The sequence below is a fragment of the Triplophysa dalaica genome, chromosome 6, assembly GCF_015846415.1.
Source record: "Triplophysa dalaica isolate WHDGS20190420 chromosome 6, ASM1584641v1, whole genome shotgun sequence".
NCBI classification, from domain to species: domain Eukaryota; kingdom Metazoa; phylum Chordata; class Actinopteri; order Cypriniformes; family Nemacheilidae; genus Triplophysa; species Triplophysa dalaica.
In genome coordinates this window covers 1,161,586-1,185,242 of record NC_079547.1, presented here as the reverse complement: position 1 = coordinate 1,185,242, position 23,657 = coordinate 1,161,586, and the positions used below count along the sequence as shown (strand labels likewise).

The following is a 23,657-nucleotide window of genomic DNA, read 5'->3' as shown; positions in this document are numbered from 1 at the left end:
TCGGGAAGAGGAAGCTTCTACTCTTTTGAGGGGCAATTATCTCTCTATATATCTTTCCACTATAGTTATCCACTCCATTTCCTTGGGTAAATTATTATTAGGCCGGGTTCGGTGGTGCTATAGATCTAGATGAAAATGAGTGACAGCTTTTAATAATTATTAAGGGAGTGCTCATTGTGCGGTTTCTGTGCTACAACGGCCACATACACGCTGCAAAGTTTTGGGAATTACAACGGCATATAAATGCAGGTACTTACAAAACTATGTACAATATTAATATACATAAAAATGCATAGAAAAAACAAAGGGCTCGCAGTAAATAAAGCAAACAAGCTCACACCTAGTACAGTCTGGTCTTTTGTGAATGTTTTGTTGTTTTTGATTACAGCAGTCGTTCTCCTGACTCTTGACTCAATAACCTTAACTCATGCACATCTTTAAATAAAGGACATGACGTTTGGCCTTTACTGCACAAGCATGAAACATTGATTTGTTTTAGTCTCTGCTATTCTTTTCTGCTGATTTTAGAAGCCATGCTCTCTTCAAAGTGTCATTTGACTTGTTAGCTGCTACAGCCCATGGGTCACCCAGCAGATACCTGCGATATACACAGAGAGATTGTGTAGACACACACACACACACACACACTCGCTGAAGGCACAGCAATTACTGTCACAGACAGAAACAGAAAATTGTCAAGGAGAGAATCATTCCCTCTTCTCTCTCTCTCTCTTTCTCTCTCTCTCTCTCTCGGGATGATAATTGCCTGTGTGACTTTTGAGTCCGTCCTCTCTTGTCCCACACTCATGCTGTACAGACTCTCTGACTCATGTGTAATAATACTGTAGATATAATAATCAGATAACTGTGGTCATGAAGATGATGATGATGATGATGATGATGAGTTTGCTCGCTCAGCAGTGGACTGGTCCTGTCTGTTCAGGACTTAACAGGCTGTTTGTACAGTATGTGCATTTGTATGCTGGTCCGTGAGTAACTTGTGACCCGCCATCATGTGCTCTGCCATCTGAGAAAACTATACTTTAGATATTAGTTTATAAATAGCCATCAATAAAATGTGACCACTTGTATTAGCAATCTTGTTTAGTGTTTAAGAACTCGGTCTGCTCTAGCGAATGACAGTATCAATGTATGAGGACATACAGAACAAAGTATAGAGGTCATTTACATAAAGAAGAATTAAAGGTACAGGACCAAAAACAGCAGGTAAAATATTTAAGATACTGGACTATTTTAAGTGCACCACTCCTCGAAACAAAGTTATTAAAGTTGTTTTTTATTTTATAATAGTTTAATTCATATTTTTATTATTTTGTTCATTATATTTTGTGTATATCATTTTATAATTGTTATACATTTTGAATATTGCAATATTTAGTTTAATGTTTTAATTTAAATTATTTATAATTTTGATTTATTTGCAGTTAATATTTTTAGTGCCTCAACCTAAACTTATTTCAGTTCATTGACAAGGCAACGTTTCTCTTTTTCATTTAGGTGAAAACGTTTTTTTAAATTATATTTAGATCTATATTATATTACACTCTTATATATTACTATTTATAACAGAAATGTTAGAAGTAGTAATTTGCCATAATAGTTTTGTAAATTGAATATTCTTGTTTAAAGGATTCTCAGCTCATGCTGGATCATATGAGTCAGATATTGTTCATGCAGCAAGATGCTCTCAAATCCTCACGTGAGAAAATAGAAGCGTAGTGATCTCATGCTTTAATGAAAGTTAATAATCATTAGAAATCCGACGGCATACAATTAAAAATCTGATTTAACACATGTGAGTCAATTCATTATTTGCACCCTATGATATGCCAACTTGTTAACAGTTGTGAAATATAAATGCATCAGTGTTGTCATAGTTACCCCATCTCTGTCTCCTCGCTTCAGGTGTTGTCGCTAGGCGCCGATGTTCTTCCAGAATATAAGCTTCAGACGCCACGTATGGACAAGTTCACCATATTACACTACAGCCCCTTCAAGGCCGTCTGGGATTGGCTGATCCTGCTGCTCGTCATCTACACCGCCATATTCACGCCCTACAGCGCAGCCTTCCTTCTCAACGACCCGGAGGAACGTACGAGACGCAAGTGCGGTTACTCTTGCAGTCCGCTCAACGTGGTGGACCTGATCGTAGATATCATGTTCATTGTGGACATTCTCATTAATTTCCGCACTACATACGTCAACATCAACGAGGAGGTGGTCAGCCGTCCGGCAAAGATAGCCGTGCATTACTTCAAGGGCTGGTTCCTCATTGATATAGTGGCTGCCATCCCCTTTGACCTGCTCATCTTTGGATCAGGATCTGAGGAGGTAAGATGCATGTTCATGTGTGAGCACGGTTGGGCTATAAAAGTTCTCAAAGATACAGCGCAAGGAATTGAATTTCAAGTAGAAAAAGATTTAAATCTATTCTGAATGGCAGCTTGTTGTACTGATCCAGACTCAGAGGTGACAATAATCAACCCCTCAGGACACCCTAGCAACCACCCAGAATACTTTTGCAACTTCCTACTGCAGCAACACCCTAGCAACCACCCTGAACATCTTTCAACCGTGTTCAATAGCAACACCCTAGCAACCACCTGAAACACCTTGTCAAACACATAAAATAGCAATATGTTGGCATCCACCCAGAATACCTTAGTAACAACATAGCAACCATCCAGGACATCTAAGCAACCACATAGCAGCACACTGGCAACACCCTAAAATACCATAGCAACTGTGTACTGTACAAACATCCTAGCAACTACCCAGAATACCTTAGCAATACCCTAGCAACCACCCAGAACATCAAAGCAACGGCATACTGTACTGTATCAACTTGCCAAAAACTACCAAGTATACCTTAGCAACCACATAGCAACACACTGGCAACCACCCAGGACACCCTGGCATGTGGGCCGCCTGTGCACGACCAAGTGCCAATCATCTTTAAAAACAGAAAATGTAAAATTATAAAACACATAGAAATAGAGTACATAGAAAAATAAATTATTAAGAAAAAAATGAACATTTTATCTTTTAAATGTAAAAAAAATAAACAATTAAAAATGCATATTTGTAAAAATCAATTTCTAACAGTTGGAGCATCAGATGTGACTAATATGCAACAAAATATTGATCTATATATCTATATAATATAAATGCGTAAATATCTATATGGAGCCGTTTAGAATTCTGGTTGAAGTTTTGAACTTTCTACATTATTTACATTATTTTGTCTGTTGTAGACCACGACTCTGATTGGCCTGCTGAAGACCGCCCGACTTCTGCGATTGGTCCGCGTGGCACGTAAGCTAGACCGTTACTCAGAGTACGGAGCGGCTGTCCTCATGCTCCTCATGTGTATATTTGCACTCATCGCTCATTGGCTGGCCTGTATATGGTACGCCATCGGTAACGTGGAGAAGCCGTATCTGAAGAACACCATTGGCTGGTTGGATAATCTGGGCGTGTCCATTGGAAAGCAGTACAACAGCAGTGATTCCAACTCCGGCCCGTCCATCAAAGACAAGTACGTCACGGCGCTTTATTTCACCTTCAGCAGTCTGACCAGCGTGGGCTTCGGGAACGTTTCACCCAACACCAATTCAGAGAAGATCTTCTCCATCTGTGTCATGCTCATCGGCTGTGAGTGTCACTCTATCGCATATTCAGAAGTGGATGTTGGTTACTTTTCAAGATTCTTGAATCTTCTTCTCTTGTGTTTTAGCTCTCATGTATGCCAGTATCTTTGGAAATGTGTCTGCTATTATCCAGCGTCTGTACTCAGGAACGGCTCGGTATCATCTGCAGATGCTTCGGGTCAAAGAATTTATCCGCTTCCATCAGATACCCAACCCGCTCCGACAAAGACTGGAGGAATACTTCCAACACGCATGGACCTACACCAACGGCATCGACATGAACATGGTATGAGTCCGTGTGTACGCTTCATCTTAATTAAACACATGACTAGCAAATAATCATAACTCTAACCATGAACAAAAAGTTCAAGTGTGCTTTAAGTATACGTCTTTTAAACTAAAGAATAAAAAGTATACTTTCAGTTTACAGTTTACTCACAGTGATTTATTGAGTATACTTGACTTACACTGACAGAAAGTCTAAAGTATATTTTGTCTATACTTGTGCTTTGATGCTTGAAAGTATATGTGATGCTATGATAGTATGTTGAGAGCACATTTAAGTCTCACAATAGCTCACTTAAATACACTTAGATGTTCTTATTAAGGTTATTTTAAGAAGCACTAAAGCGTGTTTTAAAAAAAATAGCATGCAAAAATAGAGTACTTTTAAGTACATTATTGAAGTGCACTTTTTTTCACCTGGTTAACTCTCAGTATGTGTATATGTCATCTGTTGTATAGCTGCAGTACAAAAAAAACTTGACTACTGTTACACTTTTAAGTATACTTAAAAGTAAACCAAAAAATGGTCTACGTGCGATAAACGGTAGGGCAATTTAATTTCAAGCGGAATTGAAATAGCACACTTACAAGCATACTATATGAGTATACTGTACTTAATGAAGTTAGTAGTAACTTTATTTGAGTGTACATGTTTGTGTGTAGTGTGTAATGCATTTTATTCAGTGTATGGTGTTAAATGTGTTTGTATGTGATCTGATGAGTGTTGTTTTCTTTCTTATATGCACTCAACTGGATGTGTCTTCAACACTCTGGTAAGAACAGGAGGTATCCATTACTGTTTACTTCATAACAAGATGCAGTTTTATAAAAGTGGTGATTTATCTGAAGTGTGTTTACAGAATCTGTGTTTATTTGTTCATATGCACAGCTGGCTAATGGTGTGTTTGCACAACAAAGATGTACTAAAAACGTCTTGGTTACGTATGTAACCTCGGTTCCCTGATGGAGGGAACGAGACGTTGTGTCGAGAACGACAGATGGGGTTCGCCCTTGAGAACCAATCAACTCTGACTACTATAGAAAAGGCCAATGAAATTTGGCGAATGCAATTTGCATGCCGGGCTCCGCCCCCGGAAATCCGGTATAAAAGGAGGCCGGCGTGCAGCATTCACTTACCTTTGTTCTGAAGAGCCTGAGACCTCTCAAACTGCAGCAGAATACGATACGTGTTCGTGGCATAAGGGACACAACGTCTCGTTCCCTCCATCAGGGAACCGAGGTTACATACGTAACCAAGACGTTCCCTTTCTGTCGGTCTCTCGACGTTGTGTCGAGAACGACAGATGGGGTTGCCTATGGAAAACGCCACAACGCTGTATCGCGTCACAATCTCTAGCGAAGCGACGGTAACAAGCCTGGGCGTGTCATCTCGAAGCTTTCGTGAGACTGTAACCTTCCAGTGTGGTGGTCGGGGGGTTCCAGAGCTTTCTTGGAGAAAGATGGGTACAGCCCTGACCGGTAACTTTCACGGACGGGGCCTTAGCTCTCTATAGGCGAGAGGCCGTCCAGATCAGTTTACACCGGGTAAGCGCGACTCTTAATCAGAGAAGCGCTACAGAGGCCACCTCCTACCCGTGGGGAGGAATATGGTGGATATAGGTATGGTCTCGTCCTTGGAGGAGAACGCATGGAATGTGCGGACTGAGTAGTTAACCGCGAGGTGGAGGCCCACCTGGGGAAGCTCATGGGTTACCAGGAGTGGGAACCATTCTCATGAGGATACATCAGACGGAACAGCCCACGGAGGGGGTGTTACAGACGTCCGGTAGCACTAGGTCCGGTTAGAGCTATCTGTGATAGCTCACATGGTATCCCGGCCTAAGGGGGAAGGCTGCTCTGCCCAGCCAGCCCCCAGGGGGTGCTTGTTTGGTGATAGATGGAATGCCTATTCTTAACCAGTGTCTGGGTAAGAAGGGAGGCTGGTGAGGTACCAGTTTCTTAGCGATGTGTTCGGGTAAGAAGAAAAGGTAAATAGCACACTGACCCAACCTGTTAGAGGGTGGAAAGGTGCTTTCGCAGGCATACGCCCCCCCGGATGCCAGTCCTACATGTCGCCACGCAGGACGTGGGCTGACACCGGGTTTACGCGAAGGTTGTTAACCCTTGCGAAGGTGTTTGGGCATAGCCCAACCCGCAGCTCTACAGATGTCTGCTAGAGAGGCGCTTCTGCCAGTGTCCAGGAGGTGGCTAAACTCCGTGTGGAGTGAGCCCTCACTGCCAATGGGCATGGGAGATTCTGAGATCGGAATGCCGTCGTAACGGCGTCCACGACCCAGTGCGCCAGCCTCTGTTTGGAGACAGCCTTCCCCTTCTGCTGTCCTCCAACAGACACGGAGCTGGTCAGAGCTTCAGAGCTCTGCGTGCGGTCCAGTACGTACTGGACACAACACTAATCGGGTTGGGTCTTCCTCCCCTATGGGGAGCGCCTGCAAGTTCACCACTTGGCCCCGGAGGGAGTAGTGGGAACTTCTTGGGCACGCATCCGGGCCTGGGTCTCAAGATAACGTGAGAGTTTCCAGGGCCGAGTTTAAGGCAATCCAGGGACACGGAGGATGCTCGGTGGTCCCCTACCCTCTTGAAGGAAGTGAGCGCCGTCAGGAGGGCCGTCTTACTCTATGAGGAAGATCGGAACCTCCGAGGGGCTCTTTGGGGGGCCCTGAGGCTCCCCAGGACCACTTAGGGTCCCAAGAGGGTATGGAGCGGAGATGAGGCGGATTCCGCCCTCTCGCTGCTTAGGAACCTGGTGACCAGGTCGTGTTGCCCTAGAAACTTTCCACCGACTGAGTCGTGATGAGTGGCAATAGCGACTACATACACTTTCAGTGTGGATGGGAGATGTTAGTCTCCAGTCTCGTGAGGAGGGGAACACAATCCTGATCAAGCACCTCAGTGGGTCTTTCTCGTTGAGAAAGACACCAGGACGAGAAGAGGCACCGTCTAGAGGCGTGTAACCGCCTAGTAGATGGGGCCCTAGCCTGGGTGATGGTCTCAGCCGTATAGGGGGAGTAGCCATCTTAGGATCTTCTCGTCCCGTCTAGAGACCAGACATGGGTGTTCCAGAGGTCTGATCTGGGATGCCAGAACGTGTCCTTCCCCTGAGAGAGCAGGTCCTCTGTCAGGGGAATGGTTCAGGGGGAGTCGCTGTCCAGAGCATCGGCTCTGAGGCCAAGTGTGGTTAGACCGGTGTGGTGTAACCAATAACACTTGGTGCTCCTGCTCCCTGACCTTGCACAGAGTCTGTACAAGAAGGCTCCTGGGGGGGGGAAGGTGTGCTTCCGCCCATCCCGCGGCCAGCTGTGCGCAAGGATATCCGTGCCGAGGGCAGGGACTATCAAGCGGGCAAATGGTGGTGTTACGGGAGGTGAACAGGTTTTACCTGGGCCTACCCGAACAGCCTCCAAATGAGCTGGACTGCACGGGGGTGGAGTCGCCACTCTCCACGAGGCATAAACTGGCGAGAAAGCACGTCGGCTGTCTAGTTCAGTTTGCCCGGGGTGTGTGGCCTGCAGGGAACGAGTCACCTGTTGACTCCACCGGAGGAGGCGTCGAGCAAGTTGTGTTTAGCTGCTGTGTGCGAACGCCACCCTGACGATCTGTATTCGCTACAGCTATAGTGCTGTCCTCGGAACAGCACGTGTATGTCTCGCACGAGAGGCCGTAGCCTGCTCAGTGCAAGTAGCATAGCCCACAACTCTTGGCAATTGATATGCCAGCGCAGGCGGGGGTTCGTCCAACACCCCACCTGCGTGCCCGTTGCACACTACACCGCACCCCTGCAGGGAGACTTCAGTCGTCACCACGACCTGCCTCATAACCTGCTCAGAGGGACCTGAGTCCGTCGAAAAAGTCACAAAGACTAGGGGTTATGGTGCGTCGGCAGCAGGGCGGCATCACCATGCGCCTGCTGCCGGTGTGCCACGCTCTCCTCGGAACTCGACTCTGAAACCAGTGTTGGAGCGGTGTCATGTGCATCAACTCGAGGGGTATTAGCCCGCGAGGACGCCATGTGTCCCAGGAGCCTCTGAATTGTTTCAGGGGGACCGCTGTCTGCCTAAAATGTTCATTTCAGACAGTTCAACACTGGTTGGGCACAACTGCGGACAGGTGTGCCGACATGGTGACAGAGTTGAGTTCCATACCGAGAAAGAGGATGCTCTGCACTGGGGAGAGCTTGCCCCTCTCTTGGTTGACCTGGAGTCCCAATCGACCTAGGTGCCGGAGCACCAGGTCCCTTTGTGTACATAACAGATCTCGCGAGTGTGCCAAGATAGGCCAGTCGCTGAGATAGTTTAGTACCCGCTCGCCTTCCTCCTCTCAGGGAGAAAGGGCGGTCAGGGACAGACCGAAAGGGAGGACTCTGTACTGATATGCCCGCCTCTCGCACGCGAACCGTGGGAACGGCCGGTGTCGAGGAGGATCGAGACATGAAAGTAAGCGTCCTTCAGGTCGATTGCCACGAACCAATCCTGACACCTCATAGATGTCAGGACGCGCCTCTGTGTGAGCACCCTGAATGGCAGCTTGTGAAGGTGCTCTGTTCAGGGTACGCAGCCTTTGGGGGCAACCCGCCGTCTTTCTTGGGAACGATGAAGTGCGGGTGGTGACCCACTGAACATCTTGGTTTTGAGGGACGAACTCGATGCCTGTTTTGCCAGAAGGGTGGTGACCTCTACCCGAAGTATGGAGGCGTCCCTGCCTCTGACAGAGGGAGAGATGATGCCCCGAAACTTGGGTGAGTCTCTGGCGAACTGGATCGAGTAACCAAGACGGACCGCCCTCATTAGCCAGCGAGACAGTGTGGGCAGCTCTCGAGCTCCCAGGGACTGTGACAGGGTGACCAAGGGGACGGTCTGCTTCATCATTCCCACGGGGGGTGGTTCGTCGGCTGGCGGAGCTAACCATGTCGCGGGGAGTCCCCGGAGGGAAGGTTTTTGCTCCGCCTGCTTACCTGCCTGGCGGGACAACGGCACGCACTGTCGGTTTGAGAGTGGTGACGGCTGTCGTATGTGTACGACCTCACGCCTCGCCAGGGTGTGAGGTCGGTTCGCCGAGCACAGTCCAGTGGAGTGTGCGATCGGCTGCAAGTAAACCCGGGGAGAACAGAAAACTCAGTGAGTAAGTGGGCGCCAAGCCCTAACAAGGGCCCGGCTTTGGTGACGAGGCAGGAGTCGTCCCGTACCGACCGATCAGAGCCGTGGCTGTGAAGGTTCGGGCCCGATGTTGTTCTCCCTGGGGTCTTCCCGTCAGTGTCCCTTCTCGCGAGGAGGTTGCTGACGGGGTGGAGGTTTCCCCCTCGACCTCTGCTTCCGGGGTGCCGCCTGTGGGGGCACAGGAACCGAAGCCGATGTCGAAAGGGTCCTGGGTTGCAGGGAAGCAGACGTCACGTGAGATCTCGGAGGCCTGTAGGCGGCCGAGTCGCGGCGTGAAAAAAATGTGGTTAATTGCCACTGTCTGCTTCGCCGTCAAAAAACTGCTGAGCGCAGTCCTCGACAGTGTTACCAACAACCCACCCTGCGAGATGAGTGCATCAAGAAAGCGGACTTCCTTGCTGTCACTCTTCTGCACAAGGTATAGCCGGGGGTGTCTCTCCTGGACCACTACCGTGGACATCGTCCGACCCAGGGCCCGTGCCGCCGCCTTAGTCGCCCGTAGAGCGCTGTCAGCGGCGGCACGGAGATCCTGCATTATACCCGGGTCGGCCTTACCCTCGTGGAGCCCTCTCAACGCCCTGGCCTGGCGGACCTGCAGGATGGCCAAGGCATAGAGAGAGGAGGCAGCCTGGCCCGCAACATCGCAAGCTTTCGACACCAGTGATGCCGAAGTCTTACGTGCTTTGGACGGTAGGAGTGGTCGATCCCCCCCCAGGTGGTAGCCGTCCGCGGCACAGGTGCACCGCAGGCGGACGATCCACCCGGGGGATCTCGACGCAGTCCTTGGCTGCCTCACCATCGAGGGAAGTAAGGGAGCCGGAGCTGGTTTCACTGGAACGGTCCGTGAGTGGAGCGTTCCAAGTTTTACACAGCTCCTCATGCACCTCCGGGAAAAACATGGCACCCGGGGTGGGCGCGGTTTGCACCGCGCACCGACCTCGGGAACCATGTATCCCCGGGTTAGCACGGATGACATCACTTCTGCTTCCTCCTGAACTCGACCGCTGGGGGTGGAGTTTGGATTCGGCAGAGTCGGATGCCAGTCTCCCTCCGATGCTGCGAGCGACATCTCATCTACGTCACACATCGTTTCCGAGTGTGTGCGTGAGGATCCGGACGGTATGCCACCGCCGGTTGGGGAACGTTCAGAAGAGCGAATCGGGGTGCGATCGGCCCGTGAGCACTTGGCTGGCGGGTTTACGTTCGCAGAGTTCCCCGTATCACTAACGCTGCTAACGTGGGTGGTCATCGGGGCCGTAGCCACAGATGTCACAGCCCGGGTAGCAGACGAAATGGTGGCTGGTTCCCGTAGGAAGACAGCCACCCGTGACCGCAACTTCTGAATGACAATCTGCCCGCAGTGCAGGCAGATGTGTCAACGAACGCTGCTTCAGTGTGCTGGACGCCCAGACACCTAATGCAGCGATCGTGTCCATCCCCCTCCTCGATGAGGGTGCCGCACCCAAGAGAACAGCGGGACATGCCGCGCTGGAGAATGCTCAGTCAGTCCTGAAAAGGACTTTTAGAAAAAATCTCTAACACCTCCGGAACCGCCGAGACGCCCAGGGGAAGGTCGCTGCAGGAAGGGACGATCCGCTGTAACACGTCGTATCACCAGCGTGTAGTTGTAGAGGATTGAATCCTGAGTTGTACTCATGAGCGATGGCTCTGAAGAACAAAAGGTAAGTGAATGCTGCACGCCGGCCTCCTTTTATACCGGATTTCCGGGGGCGGAGCCCGGCATGCAAATTGCATTCGCCAAATTTCATTGGCCTTTTCTATAGTAGTCAGAGTTGATTGGTTCTCAAGGGCGAACCCCATCTGTCGTTCTCGACACAACGTCGAGAGACCGACAGAAAGGGAACTGAAACTTACCTTTGCATTTTTGACGAACAGATGTCGATGTACTCAGTGTTGGGTGTAACTAGTGACTAAGCAATTTGTTACTGTAACTTTATTACTTTTCCCTTAAAAGTAAAGTAAGGGACTTCTCTTATTTTCTTTAATTTAATTACAGTTACTTCTTATGTAATTAAACTAAATACTGTGTGTAATATTTGTGTGTGCAATAGTGCAATTGACATCAAAATTCAAAGTCTAACTTTAAATCCTGACATTTAACTTTGGTCAGTTAATAAAAGTACTTTATGTAGGTTTATATTATTTATTTGAATGAATTAAAAGCGCCGTTTCATGTCTATCCTTGAATCACTATTGATTTTAGGATGTAAAAAAATAATAAGTAATTAAATACTTTTTGGAGAGGGTCATTTGTGCAATAATGTTATTACACTATTGTATAAGTAATTAGTAACTAGTAATTAATTACTTTTTCAAAGTAACTTGCCCAACACTGGATGTACTGATGTTTTGGTTGTCGAGTACTCACGCATGTCTATAGGTTGAACACTTAATATGCATGCACGTGATTTCTCAGCTGTCACAAATATTTGTCGAGACCTTTACGTTGTCATTTACAAAAAATTGCAAAAAATGACATTGTCGTGTAAGTCAACTCATGTAAACATTCACTTAAAGTAAAGTGACCATACGTGCCATTTTTCGAGGACATGTCCTTCCCAGAATCGCAGCTGCATCCTCCGGAGGTCGTATTTGTCGTCCGCATTCGACCTTGAGGTTCTCTCATTTCAGTTAAAAAACATTATAAAATGAAAATGCATTTCTATTATGACGTAATTGTTGTAGTTTCATTCTTACCTTGAAATGTAACAGTTGCGTTCTAGAAATATGACGCATGCGAACCGACGCAGTCGAAATCCAGGCCATGACGTGACCCAGAAAATGGCACGTATGGTTTACCATAAACTATCCATATCATCATGAGCACTAAATCTATGGCAATGTTGGTCATGCACATTGATTTATGAGTTTTCTTGTCTTTATTTTATAGGTTTATGCATCTTTATTCAAAATTACACATTCTGTAGCTCTATTCATCATTTACAAGTATCAGAAGTATTCAGTTAGTCACCTTCACTCTGAAAGATTGTAGGTTATGATATTTTCTGTTTTATGAGACGTCATATTAGTCAAACAGACAGAATTGGAGGTGGGGTACATTTGTATTCTCCTGTTCTTGACGTGTTGCACATCATTTCATATATAACAAAAGCAAATCAATAATAACACAAACCCAACACAACAACGAGAACAAAGCCAGGTGTTTTCACACATTGCTTTTTCTCTACTTCATCTTTAATGTATTAGGAGTAGAGAGAGAAAGGACTGAATAATCTGAGCTCATAAAAACCTGCGATCTCTCTCTCCTCTTCTCCACGGGGGAACAATTTCTTTCTCTCTCTTTCTCTCTCTTTCTCTCTCTCTGCAGGTACTGAAGGGTTTTCCAGAGTGCCTTCAGGCTGATATCTGTCTTCATCTTAACCAAAGTTTGCTCCAGAGCTGTAAGGCATTTCACGGGGCGACCAAGGGATGCCTACGGGCGCTGGCCATGCGTTTTAAGACCACCCACGCCCCGCCGGGCGACACGCTGGTGCATGGTGGGGACGTTCTCACGGCCCTCTACTTTCTCGCCAGGGGATCCATCGAGATCCTCAGAGATGACATCGTGGTGGCCATCCTTGGTGAGCAAAACGGTTGGGTGAAAAAATGTGTGAAATCTTCACATTTCATACAAAAATGTAAATGTTTGTATGACTCACAAGAGTGTCACCAGATATAAATCCTTAAGTGTCGACCGATAGCAGCAATCAATGGTGTTTGCTCAGGATTTGCTCCTTGAGGGGATATTGTGTTTGCAATCTTGATTTTAAACCACAAAGTTTCCAAATGAGTAAATAAAAAAATGTCCTTCGGCTTATCGTAAATGATTCATAGTGGTGATTATTTTTAAAGAAAAAGACATATTATTTTCATAAACTTTCATAACTTCTCTTTCTCTAGAAAAACTTTCGTTTGTGCTTATGTAACTAAAGCCACACGCAGAGAACAGTAATAACAACCAATACTACAGAATCATATTCCATATATCCCTGCGGATCAAATCATCATTTCCGGCTGAATGCTCAAATATACGTCATATTACAGAAGTTAAATAAGTTATATCACAATTTCTCTTATTCGTTTGAGAACTTGAAACTATGGAAACAAACCTTTAGACTTCACAATGACTACATTTATTGACACATAATAACTATCCATGTTGACACATCAATGACATTTATTCAGAGATGCTTTTAGAGCTTATAAAAGTAAAACAAAAGTTATTTTCATCACTTGAGTTTAAAGGGGTCATATTGCGCGAATGGTCATTTGTGTCTTTGGTGTGTAATAAGTTGCCCATGCATGAATTACACACATAAAATTGCAAACAATACAGTGTGGGAACAAAAGATGCATTCTATCTAAAAGCGAAAGCTCACCCAGACCTGCCTGAAGCACCTTGTGTAACCACACCCCAACAAATCTACGTCAGTTCCTGTTAGTTTTTTACTAAGACCGCCCAAATGTTGACGTAAGGTGGTGTACCTGTCAGTACAATTGAAGAGGATCCTGATGCTCCAAATATGGTAAGAGGCGTTACATTTCCGTCACACGCTTGTAGTATTCGGCCAATAACTACGCACTGGTTAACTGGCCTATCAGAGCACACCTCACTTTTCAGAGCGTCCACGCGTTTCAGAGAGGCGGAGCAAAGACGAGATACAAACATGCAAAAACACATCGTTTGTGAACCTTAAACACATTACATTACATCTAAAACAAACGATGATAATCATTTTAGCCGTGTCATATGACCCTTTCAAACTCAGGACGATCTTTTGAAATGCATTGTGTATTCCAAGTCATCTTTATCTTGTTTCTGTGGAAAAGCAAAGATTCAGATATGACAATGAAAACAGAGGGACACCGATCCAATTTGATATCACTTGTCCGTGTGAATGGTCCCGCGGATCGCCGTCGATTTGGAAAATGCGTTGTCTTACAACAGAGCACCTGCACACTCGTCTAAATCTCATCTAAACATCTCGGAGCCTCACAAGTAAAAAGAGATTTAATGAAAGACGCGCCGCGCTTCATTCAAACCTCATCATCAGGAAAGAGGTCGAAATACAACAGGAGGGAGATCCACGTGCACAGAGATCATGCGCGAGACACGGATTGTAATGCAATTTGTGCGCCACGCGTTTCTCTTGTTCATTAGATTGGCCAAGTGTCACTTTACATGCCGGAGAGACACAATTGACAGCCTCGGTTTCACAGCGTCTCTCGCGCGCGGGCAGGTGGAGCCAGGGGTGCCGCCAGAAATTCTGGGCCCTATGGAAACCAAAATTTCTGGGCCCCCTACAAATAGGAAAATATAAAGGGGGTCTGCTCTTCTGGGCCCTAAATCAGCCTGGGCCCTTAGAATCGTCCTAACCTTCCACCCCTTTACGGCGCCCATGGGTGGAGCGGGTAACCCGAATTTAAACGCCCCATTTCTCTTCTCCCGCAAGCTGGCTTTAACAGAACAAGGCCACGACCGCGAAACACACACGCGCGCGATCGTGCAACTCAGCAGAATCTTCGAAGTTGCTGAAAGAAAATCTCGCTGTTTCTTACCAATGTTCTCGGACAAAATAAACCTCCAGACGTCAGCGAGAATGTATTGTGTTAGGATGGACACTTCATCATGGGACACTAATTCTGTCTCTCCCGCCAGCGCTGACTCTATTACTGTTTATCTATAGTCTCGTGTACAGTAACGGTGACCCTGAGCTGGATTTAGATGCCGGGCAGGTGGCTTCGGTCCGGGTGCCTGTCTTCTGTCCGTCAGCTCTGACCTTTCATGTGTATGACGGGAGAAATGTGCTGTCAGGTTCTGACCTTTCTGTTTGCACGTGTCCTCGTGAAGTCTTCAATACAGAATGCATAGACACATACAATCACTCATAAACAGTGCGCGCATGCACGCTCATTAGCATAATCCCCGCCCATGAATTACAGATACGCAAATTAAGTATTTATGAATGCCGTAAAATATATGCTAACCAATAAATGAATCAATTAAACTTTGTTCAAAGCGTTTTAGTCAGCTAACATAATAATACCTGGTGCTCTTCTGAAAACGACCAGCTGGTGGCGCCTGAGAGCGCGTTGGAGGCATTGCGCGTTTTCCGGAGATGCGTTGGTTGTTGTATCTGTATCTTATTTTAAAGAATATTACTTAATATAAAAACGCAGTAACCATTGATATTAAATTCTCCATTGTTGTGTATAATGGTTGGTCAATATAGTGTTTGTATCGCATCTTCTCCGCTGTGATTGGACGGCTTTTTAAAAAAGGACAGTGGGTAAAACGCAAAGCTCGTCAAAATTAAAAAATAAACTATTATAAAAGAGAGTGCAAAAGAACTAGTGAAATATAATTATGATATATAGTGTGTCAAAATGCAGTGTCATCGGTTTTTATAAAAGAATAAATAACGTTACGTGCAGTTTTACACACTATTTACACGTGCTGGAGCAGGTGTACATTTCTTTCGTACCAACTAACATTTCGAAAATATGAACATTTTCTTGAATCCCAAAATGTATATAAGAATGACTTTACGAACCATTTACACAAACATTTGTTCTGCTTGTGTTTCCTGAATGAAACTCAATGCGTGAGAGTTTGCACCAATGTAACAATTGGGAATTATTTGGATGTGAATCCCTTTCAAGTTTCAGTCCAAGTCATCAATCCCAAAGACATTTTTATTTTCTAAATTCAAGCATTCAGTCTCAAAAGGTTTTTAATCTCAAGAAACAGTTCTGTTTTTCTGAATTGTTGTGTGTTTAATGTAGTGTGTAGTATAAGGTTCAGTTACTTGCTTTCCCCTATAGCGTTTCAATGTTTCTCATTTGATCTTCTCTCTCTCTCCTCCCCTGATCTCTGATCGCCCACCTCTCAGGTAAGAATGATATTTTTGGCGAGATGATTCATCTGTACGCCAAGCCGGGGAAAGCCAACGCTGACGTTCGAGCTCTGAGTTACTGTGAGCTGCACACCATCCACAGAGAAGATCTTCTGGAGGTTCTGGACATGTATCCTGAATTCTCCGACTACTTTCTGTCCAACCTGGAGCTCACGTTCAACCTGCGAGAGGAGATCGCAAAGGTACACAAACGTCCCACAGACTTCACAACCTTGAGAGCTTGATGCACATTTAAACATCAGCACTATTTAGCGACTCTAAATACGGTAATTTTACAACTGTTTTTAATACAGAATTTTCCAAGGAAACAAACATTATAAACAGGTAATTTTACGGGGAAATTCATATTCGAGATCCACGTTTCATATTCAAGATTCACACAGAAATATTTTAAAACCATCTTTCATGTGTGATCATATATATTATGTTAAATGTATTTTCTTCATCACAGCAATGCAAAACTGTTAGAAGTGCTGTAGCAATCAAATTAAATTTAATATAACTTTTAAAGATACAGTAGCAAACACAAACCTTGTTTATTTCCAAGGAAACTGTTAATGTGAATCTTTTACTTTAGTATTACCATAACATTAATTACTGATTTTTTTACGAAAAACCCTTGAATGACCTAGAACACACATATACTGTATATGCCAAGCACAGTAAGGGACCAAACCAACAGATGAACACACAGATGGCCATAACAAGAGGCTTCTTTTGATTTCATTAAACACTTTTGTACAGATATAATACCAAATGTGTGACCCTGGACCACAAAACCTAAGTACACAAGTCGCACGGGTATATTTTTTTTATACCAAAATCATTAGGATATTTACTGAAGATCATTTCCTACCGTAAATATATATCATTTTAAATTTTTTTGGAATATATGCAGCATAATCGCTAACAAAATGGTCCATAAACACCTCTACTAACTTCCGTTGCTGCTGTCAGGTTTGGTTATTACTCACTCAAGTGTGGTATCTGTGTAGAGCTTAGAATTTCAGCTTTCAGATTCATCTTCTCTGCACAACATCATGAAGAGCGTTAAAACAAAACTGTTTCTTCTTAGCAACGGCCTGCTACAGCACCTCTGATGGACAACTTTAAGGATGACTTTCTCAATATTCAGATTTTCCAGTTAGTCCAGATGTTTAAATAGATGTATCTCGATATCACGCTAACGTGTCCGACATCCTGGAAAGATCAACGTTTTAGTTCTCAAAGAATGGCAAAACTTTACAAAACCTCTGGTGGTAGATAACCTCTCATCGGTGAGAATTGGTAGTGTTTTTATGTAATAACTGAATATAACAGGTCTTTAAACACTGTTAACCTTTTTCATGTTGTGTTAGCATTGAGTGTGTGCCGAGTGTTCACGGACCAACTCTGACCAGTCCAATATGGTGGACAACTTACAGCAACCCATACAAACAATCACTCATATGACATCTATGTTTAATATGTCTATGAATATAACTTCGGTGTTTTCTTAAAGTCTCCGGCAACCGGAAGTTGCGATCGTTTTTATTTCTGTATTTCGACGCATTTCTGACTGAAATGGAATTTCGAATGGGATAACTTGTGGGTTGGCTTTCGTCTTTCTCTGCGATTTGATTGGATGTGTAAATAACAGCCGTTGCATTTTGAAAAGGAACTGACAGCAGACTGACAGGTGAAGGGGAGGAGCTAACGGGTGCTCCGCCCGAGCTGTCTAACAAACGTCATGTTGCAGAAGTGCATTTAAGAATCTTAATTGTAGATTATGAGGGCAAACAGATTTTATAAAAAAAAAATATATTTAACGGGGACTTTAAGACAGATGGAAGAAGCTCCAATAATTCAGCCAATCAGATTTCCCCAGCGATACATACGGTTAGCGTGTGTTAAATGTGTTTGTGTGTGGATGCAGGTTGCCGTGGCTCCTCAGACGAACATCTACACGACTCAGAGTGACTCAGACACCGAGGATCCAGACGTCAGGAATAAATCCAGCTGTAAGAGCAAACGCTCGGCAGGTCAGAGTCTTTCTCTTCCTCATTGTGCGCTTCTTTTCGTATCCCCTCGTCTCTTCAAAGCCCCCCCATCACCTTCCCCTCTCTCCGCCCATCTCTTTTCCTCTCGTTAGCTTTCAAGCTGTTGCCATGGAGATGGTCGGTCACAGACAGATGTTTGTTATCGGACCAGATCAGGAGGCGTTTTATCCCTCCGTCCCTGTCTAAACCTGCCGTTGGGATTATTTTGCCCAGAGCACATGTCTCTCTCTCTCTCTCTCTCTCTCTCTCTCTCTCTCTCTGGAACATTCTCTCCTTGTTCTTTCCGTGTGCGTCCGAAAGCTAATACACACAAAACCCGTGAGAAGGTGTGGTGTAATTCACAGAGGACTCTGTGTTCGTGCAGGTACACCCAACAAATCGTGCAGAGCAGAGAGAGAGACGGTGCGAGAGGAGGAGGAGGAGACAGCGAGACCTTTTGGGGTTCTGGGTCGACCTCTTCCAGTCCATCTCATCACCATCCCTCACACATACACTTCAGATAACAATGGTATACAACCACCACTAAAACACACATTCATAGCTGTTGGGTAACATTTGTTCGCTCTCGTAAACACATTTATGTTTGCTTGTACACATCTAATCCTTTGCAAAAAGCATGAATGTAAATCTCAAAACTCTCTAATCATGAATAATGTTGATAGTTCTGCTCCCGATTGGTCGATGTGATGTTATTGAATACGAGCATTGTTAAAATTCAACATATAATAACAGTTTATATCAAAAATATAAAGTCCAGACGTACTTCAAACTCCCTGAAACTTAAGAGTAAATTAGAGATTGTGAATGTGAACGCTTACAACATTACACACAGCTCCTCATATCTGAAGAACTCATTTATTTCTTGTTTCCACTCTCTGTCTATCTGTTAATATTACAAGAGAGATGTGGAACGGTGCTGTCATGAGATTGAGGGTTTCCATATATGTTGCTAGAGGCAAACACACCTCTGAACATACACACACACACACACACCTCTCAACATACACACACACACACACCTCTCAATATACACACACACACACACACACACACACACTCACACCTCTGAACATACACACATATGTTGTGCACATATGTTTTATTTCTGTGTGATGACACGTGCGCAGATTTAACACCTGCTGCACACACACCCAGCGCATCAATGGCAGATGTGTGCATGATGCATTGGGTTCGTATGTTTGTGTGTGTACGTCTGTGATGAATAGCTCTGAGGGCTTTGCGTTTCTCCAGACGTGTGCGCTGAAGAATGGCCTTGTGGGAAAGCAGATGACTCAGCGAAATCTCAGGACAAAGAGGGAGGAGATGACTGTGAAAGTGACATCACGTTCGGAGAAATGGAGCAGCGGCTGGATCTACTGCAGGAACACCTGAACAGGTTAGAGAGAGAGAGAGAGAGAGAACTCACATGAAAGTGTGAATTATAAGAAAAAGAATTAAGGCCCGTTCACAAGGATGAGAAGTATGCGTTTTAAAAATTGTTATGAATGTATGAGAACAGTGACATTCACACCGCAAACAACTAGAACAGATTTTCTTTTTTTCCAGTTGAAGAGCAATAAACATGGATCCATTCAGATGTAAAGGCCGCTCACATTTAAAAAGTTTAGATAAATATAACACTATCCTGCAGTGGTGTGCACGCACCCTAATATAGTTTTCATTCTGTGAACATGAGCATGTTGTAGTTTTGATAAAGTGATGCATACTGCCCTCCGCTGGTCACAGATTGTATTGTATTTGTGTGTCTAGGCTGGAATCTCAGATGACGACAGACATTCAGGCTATTTTACAGTTACTCCAGAGACAGAGCGCTTCAGGACCTCCAGCGTACAGCACTGTAGCCGTCAGTCCAGAATATAACAAACCTGTACAGCCCGTCACCGCCATACAGACACGGGTAACAAACAACAGACAACCCACAACATGCCCTCACACAAACACTTCTCAAATATACTAACCTGAAAATATTAAACTGTTCACTTTCAGTCTGCTGTTTATGTACTTTAGTGTACTTGTGTACTTATGTGTACTTGTGTGTACTGACATTTACATTAAGGCATTTGGCAGACGCTTTTTTCCAAAGTGACTTACATTGCTTTATCCTATACATTTTACATAGGTATTTTCAATCCCCTGGGATCGAACCCACAACCTTGCATTGTTAACACAATGCTCTTACCACTGAGCTACAGGAAAGCTTGTCTGTACTTGCTCTATACTTATTTTCAGCCTTTTGATGGAGATATACTTAAAAGCCTAGTTGTGTTTACTCTTTTGATTGAGTAGTCAACTAAAGACCTTTCAAATAGTTTTATGTTCCTTCAAATTGACCTAAAATGTTGTATTTTCCCGATATATGTCACGTATAAAAATCGACCAGGTTTTTGGTTTAATCAAATGAACTTTTGTAAGGGTGAAAAAACAACTACACTTGAAATTTACTTAAGTTTACTAGTAATTAGTAAGTGTAGTATCAATGTTCAACCAGTATACACACTACTAAGTGTACTTTTGTAGTATTATTATTGACAAAATTGGCACACTATTTTAGTTTATAAACACAGATATTTCAAGCAGTGCTTGAATTGAATCATATCGCAGGATGTTTTTTTGGGTTGGAGCAAGAATCTTAAAACAAATTAAAATGGAGTGTCTGTATACACTGCGTGTAAATACCTGTCTTGTTGGCAAATGCTATTTATATTCACTGCACCCACCAGTATCTGACTGGAAAAGAGAAAATGTAAGATTGACTTTGTGTGGTTCGGTTTTAGAAATTTTAGATTTGTCAGAATTATTATTATTTAGTCTACTTCTTACCTCGTATAGGGGTCCCCAATGCCTTATGAGGAGTCCTGGAGACCCCCAGCGCCCCTTAATTCAATCACTGATTTTAAGTACAGTATACTTTAGGTCTAACAACAGTACACTTTGAGTACACAACTAGCTTACAACTACACTATATTACAAGTAAACTGAGAAGTATTCTCGTATTATACTAGTTCAGTACATGAAGCACATTTTCAGTTTATGACAGTACACTTTGAAGTGCTGTATATTCTCAGCACATTTTAACTTTTGTATATTAGATATTTATTACTTTACTCAACCAAAAGAGTAAACACAACTACAACCCAGATTTACTTGTATCTTGGTCCCTTTCTTTCTTTTTTTAGTTTAAAAGAAGTATACTAATATCACCCCAAATAAACTTTTTGTAATAGTACTAGAATGGTTATCTAATTTGATTTAAAAAAAGTGAGTAAAGATGTATCGGTTCAAATAGAAATTAATTAAATGGAAATTATAAATTAAGTGCATTGCATTATGGGATGTAGTACACTACCCTCTTGCTGTCAATGTGTCACCTGAGTATCCCGAGGTCTGATGTGTGTTTGTTTGAAGAGTCCCAAACCAGAGAATGTCTGCAGCGAAGACTCCACACCTGCCGTTACCACGGAGATGACCTGTGATGTCAGCACAACCACCGCACCGGCGCCGGACCCTCGGTGTGAGGCGGGGCTAAAGCCAATGGATAATGAGCATCCCAGATCTCTCCAGTTGTCAATCAGACAAGCATCCCTCCCGGACTCATCGCTGGGCAACAAGACAGCGCTGGATCTCAACAGACCCTCCTCTGATCCTGGACTTCCAGGACAGTAAAGTTTACGTTTCAATGCTTCACAAAAGAAAATTGACCAAGAGAAACGATGAGAGCCAATAATCCCTGATTATGGTGAGGTTTGAAGAGCTGGTGTAACTATGCACAGACAGAACAGAATCTCCATAAGTCTCTTTCCTTCAAAACGACAGCCCCTGACTCAGGGTAGAGAGCTCAAAGTCATATGCAAGTGATTGAAATCCACCCTCCGTGTCCCGTTTAGTTCTCTTCAGATCCAGTAGCGAATCAAAAGCAGGTAAACAGATGCATTAATGCAGAATCGCTTTCAAGCGTGTTCATTTTGTAAATAAGAAACGGAACGGTGCGCAAGCGCTCATGATGAAGAAAGATGCATGCTGGGAGAAAAAAGGCAGTGTTTATTTTTTGCATGTGAAAAGACACTTGTATTGTTAACCAAGTGCTATGAGCTTGTTTTTGGTTTCCTATACCACCTATTTGTGATTTATATACATATTTATTTACTTACTACGAGATTCCTGGTATTCAGGAAGAATCTTTACTTGAACTGAACTCTACAAAGCCTCATGGTCCAGACACGTCATCTCAAAATATCGCTTTGTTTTTCCCCATATCACAATCCCACAGGCCAGTGACAGTCGACTGAAGATTTTAACATCATCAGTATTGAAAAATAAGGATGTCTCAGTATTTTATTTGATGAAACCCGTTCACATTGCGCGCAGATCCACTTTGACTTCGAATCTCAGTTTTTTTGTCGTGTACCTTCATTTCTCGTACAATTTAGACGTAAACACCACGTCACGCTTGTGATATTCCGGAAGCTGTAGCAGTGTTATCATTTATATTTATTATCCTTAGAAATAAATCATGAGACACGGGGAACCCACATCTCTGGCTTTGGGAGCAGCCGTCATCTCCGGATCTTAACGCAGAATAAAGCACAGAACTCTTAGTCTTGCAGTATGACATGACTCCAGCTGCATGTTTTAACCAAAGTTAGTTAGAAGTGTTAATCATGTAATCAACATGTTATGAGATGCATCCAAACACGCCGTCTTCCTAGTGTCAGAGAAAACTAAACGTATGCATGTCTTTAGTCGTTTCCTCGTAGAGTTGCCAGATTTAGATCTTGGACGTGACTGAATGAATGAATCCGGTGGGACATATCAGTGTATTTGAGAGAGAGGCTGTGAATTCACGTCACGTGTTTCGGAGCCGGGAACGCTGGCAAGTGAAGAAGAGGATGAGAGAGGGATACGATACTATTGCGATCTTTTGCACAAACTCTCTGAAACATCTTGTACAGTGTCACTTTTTAAAACTAGTGCTGTTGGCAGAATTGTTTTTATGCATTTTTTTAAATGTTTGACACTGTATTTTATAAAACGCAACACGTAACAGCAGGTTAGAATGTTTTCTTCCTCGGATATATTATTGGTATGTATTATAGGCTATTTATGCTGTATATTGTGAATATACAATGCACAACCGTGTATAATAATAAAGAACAGAATGCTTCATTTACAGTGTTGTGTCACATTATTGACTTCTTTTAAGGAAAGGACTTTTCTGTTTGATCAAACCAGAGCAAATATACAACAGCCGAACATATTAAGAGACGAAGAATCCAAATCTCAGTGTCATAAAGTCATCCAACAGCATGGTGAAAGACTGACGGGCATGACAAGACACATGAAAACGTGGATGAAAATCACATAAACAAATAAATTTTGATCATTTCCTTAATGCATGTAGAAACATGAGTGTTGTGTTGCTTAAAAGTGAATCTGAACTTGTATTTGAGGTCTGAAAAAATACAGAAGAGCATCTCTAATGCTAACTGGTTTCTCCAGTTTTCAGTCTTTGCAAATAAATGCAAATAGAAACTT

The 23,657-nt window shown here is 43.9% G+C and overlaps 1 protein-coding gene across 1 annotated transcript in view; it reads left to right on the top strand.

The window, feature by feature from the left end:
* The window catches only part of kcnh7 (potassium channel, voltage gated eag related subfamily H, member 7), a 45,642-nt gene extending 22,371 nt beyond the window's left edge, over positions 1 to 23,271 (top strand). The window contains exons 8-18 of the mRNA XM_056750660.1: positions 1,927 to 2,352; positions 3,276 to 3,675; positions 3,758 to 3,957; positions 4,740 to 4,742; positions 12,477 to 12,729; positions 16,042 to 16,247; positions 17,981 to 18,086; positions 18,469 to 18,612; positions 19,356 to 19,500; positions 19,875 to 20,022; positions 21,531 to 23,271. Coding sequence (XP_056606638.1) covers positions 1,927 to 2,352; positions 3,276 to 3,675; positions 3,758 to 3,957; positions 4,740 to 4,742; positions 12,477 to 12,729; positions 16,042 to 16,247; positions 17,981 to 18,086; positions 18,469 to 18,612; positions 19,356 to 19,500; positions 19,875 to 20,022; positions 21,531 to 21,788 — 2,289 coding nt within the window. The 3' untranslated portion in view covers positions 21,789 to 23,271. The remainder of the gene's footprint in view (positions 1 to 1,926; positions 2,353 to 3,275; positions 3,676 to 3,757; positions 3,958 to 4,739; positions 4,743 to 12,476; positions 12,730 to 16,041; positions 16,248 to 17,980; positions 18,087 to 18,468; positions 18,613 to 19,355; positions 19,501 to 19,874; positions 20,023 to 21,530) is intronic.
* The last annotated feature ends 386 nt before the right edge of the window (positions 23,272 to 23,657 follow it).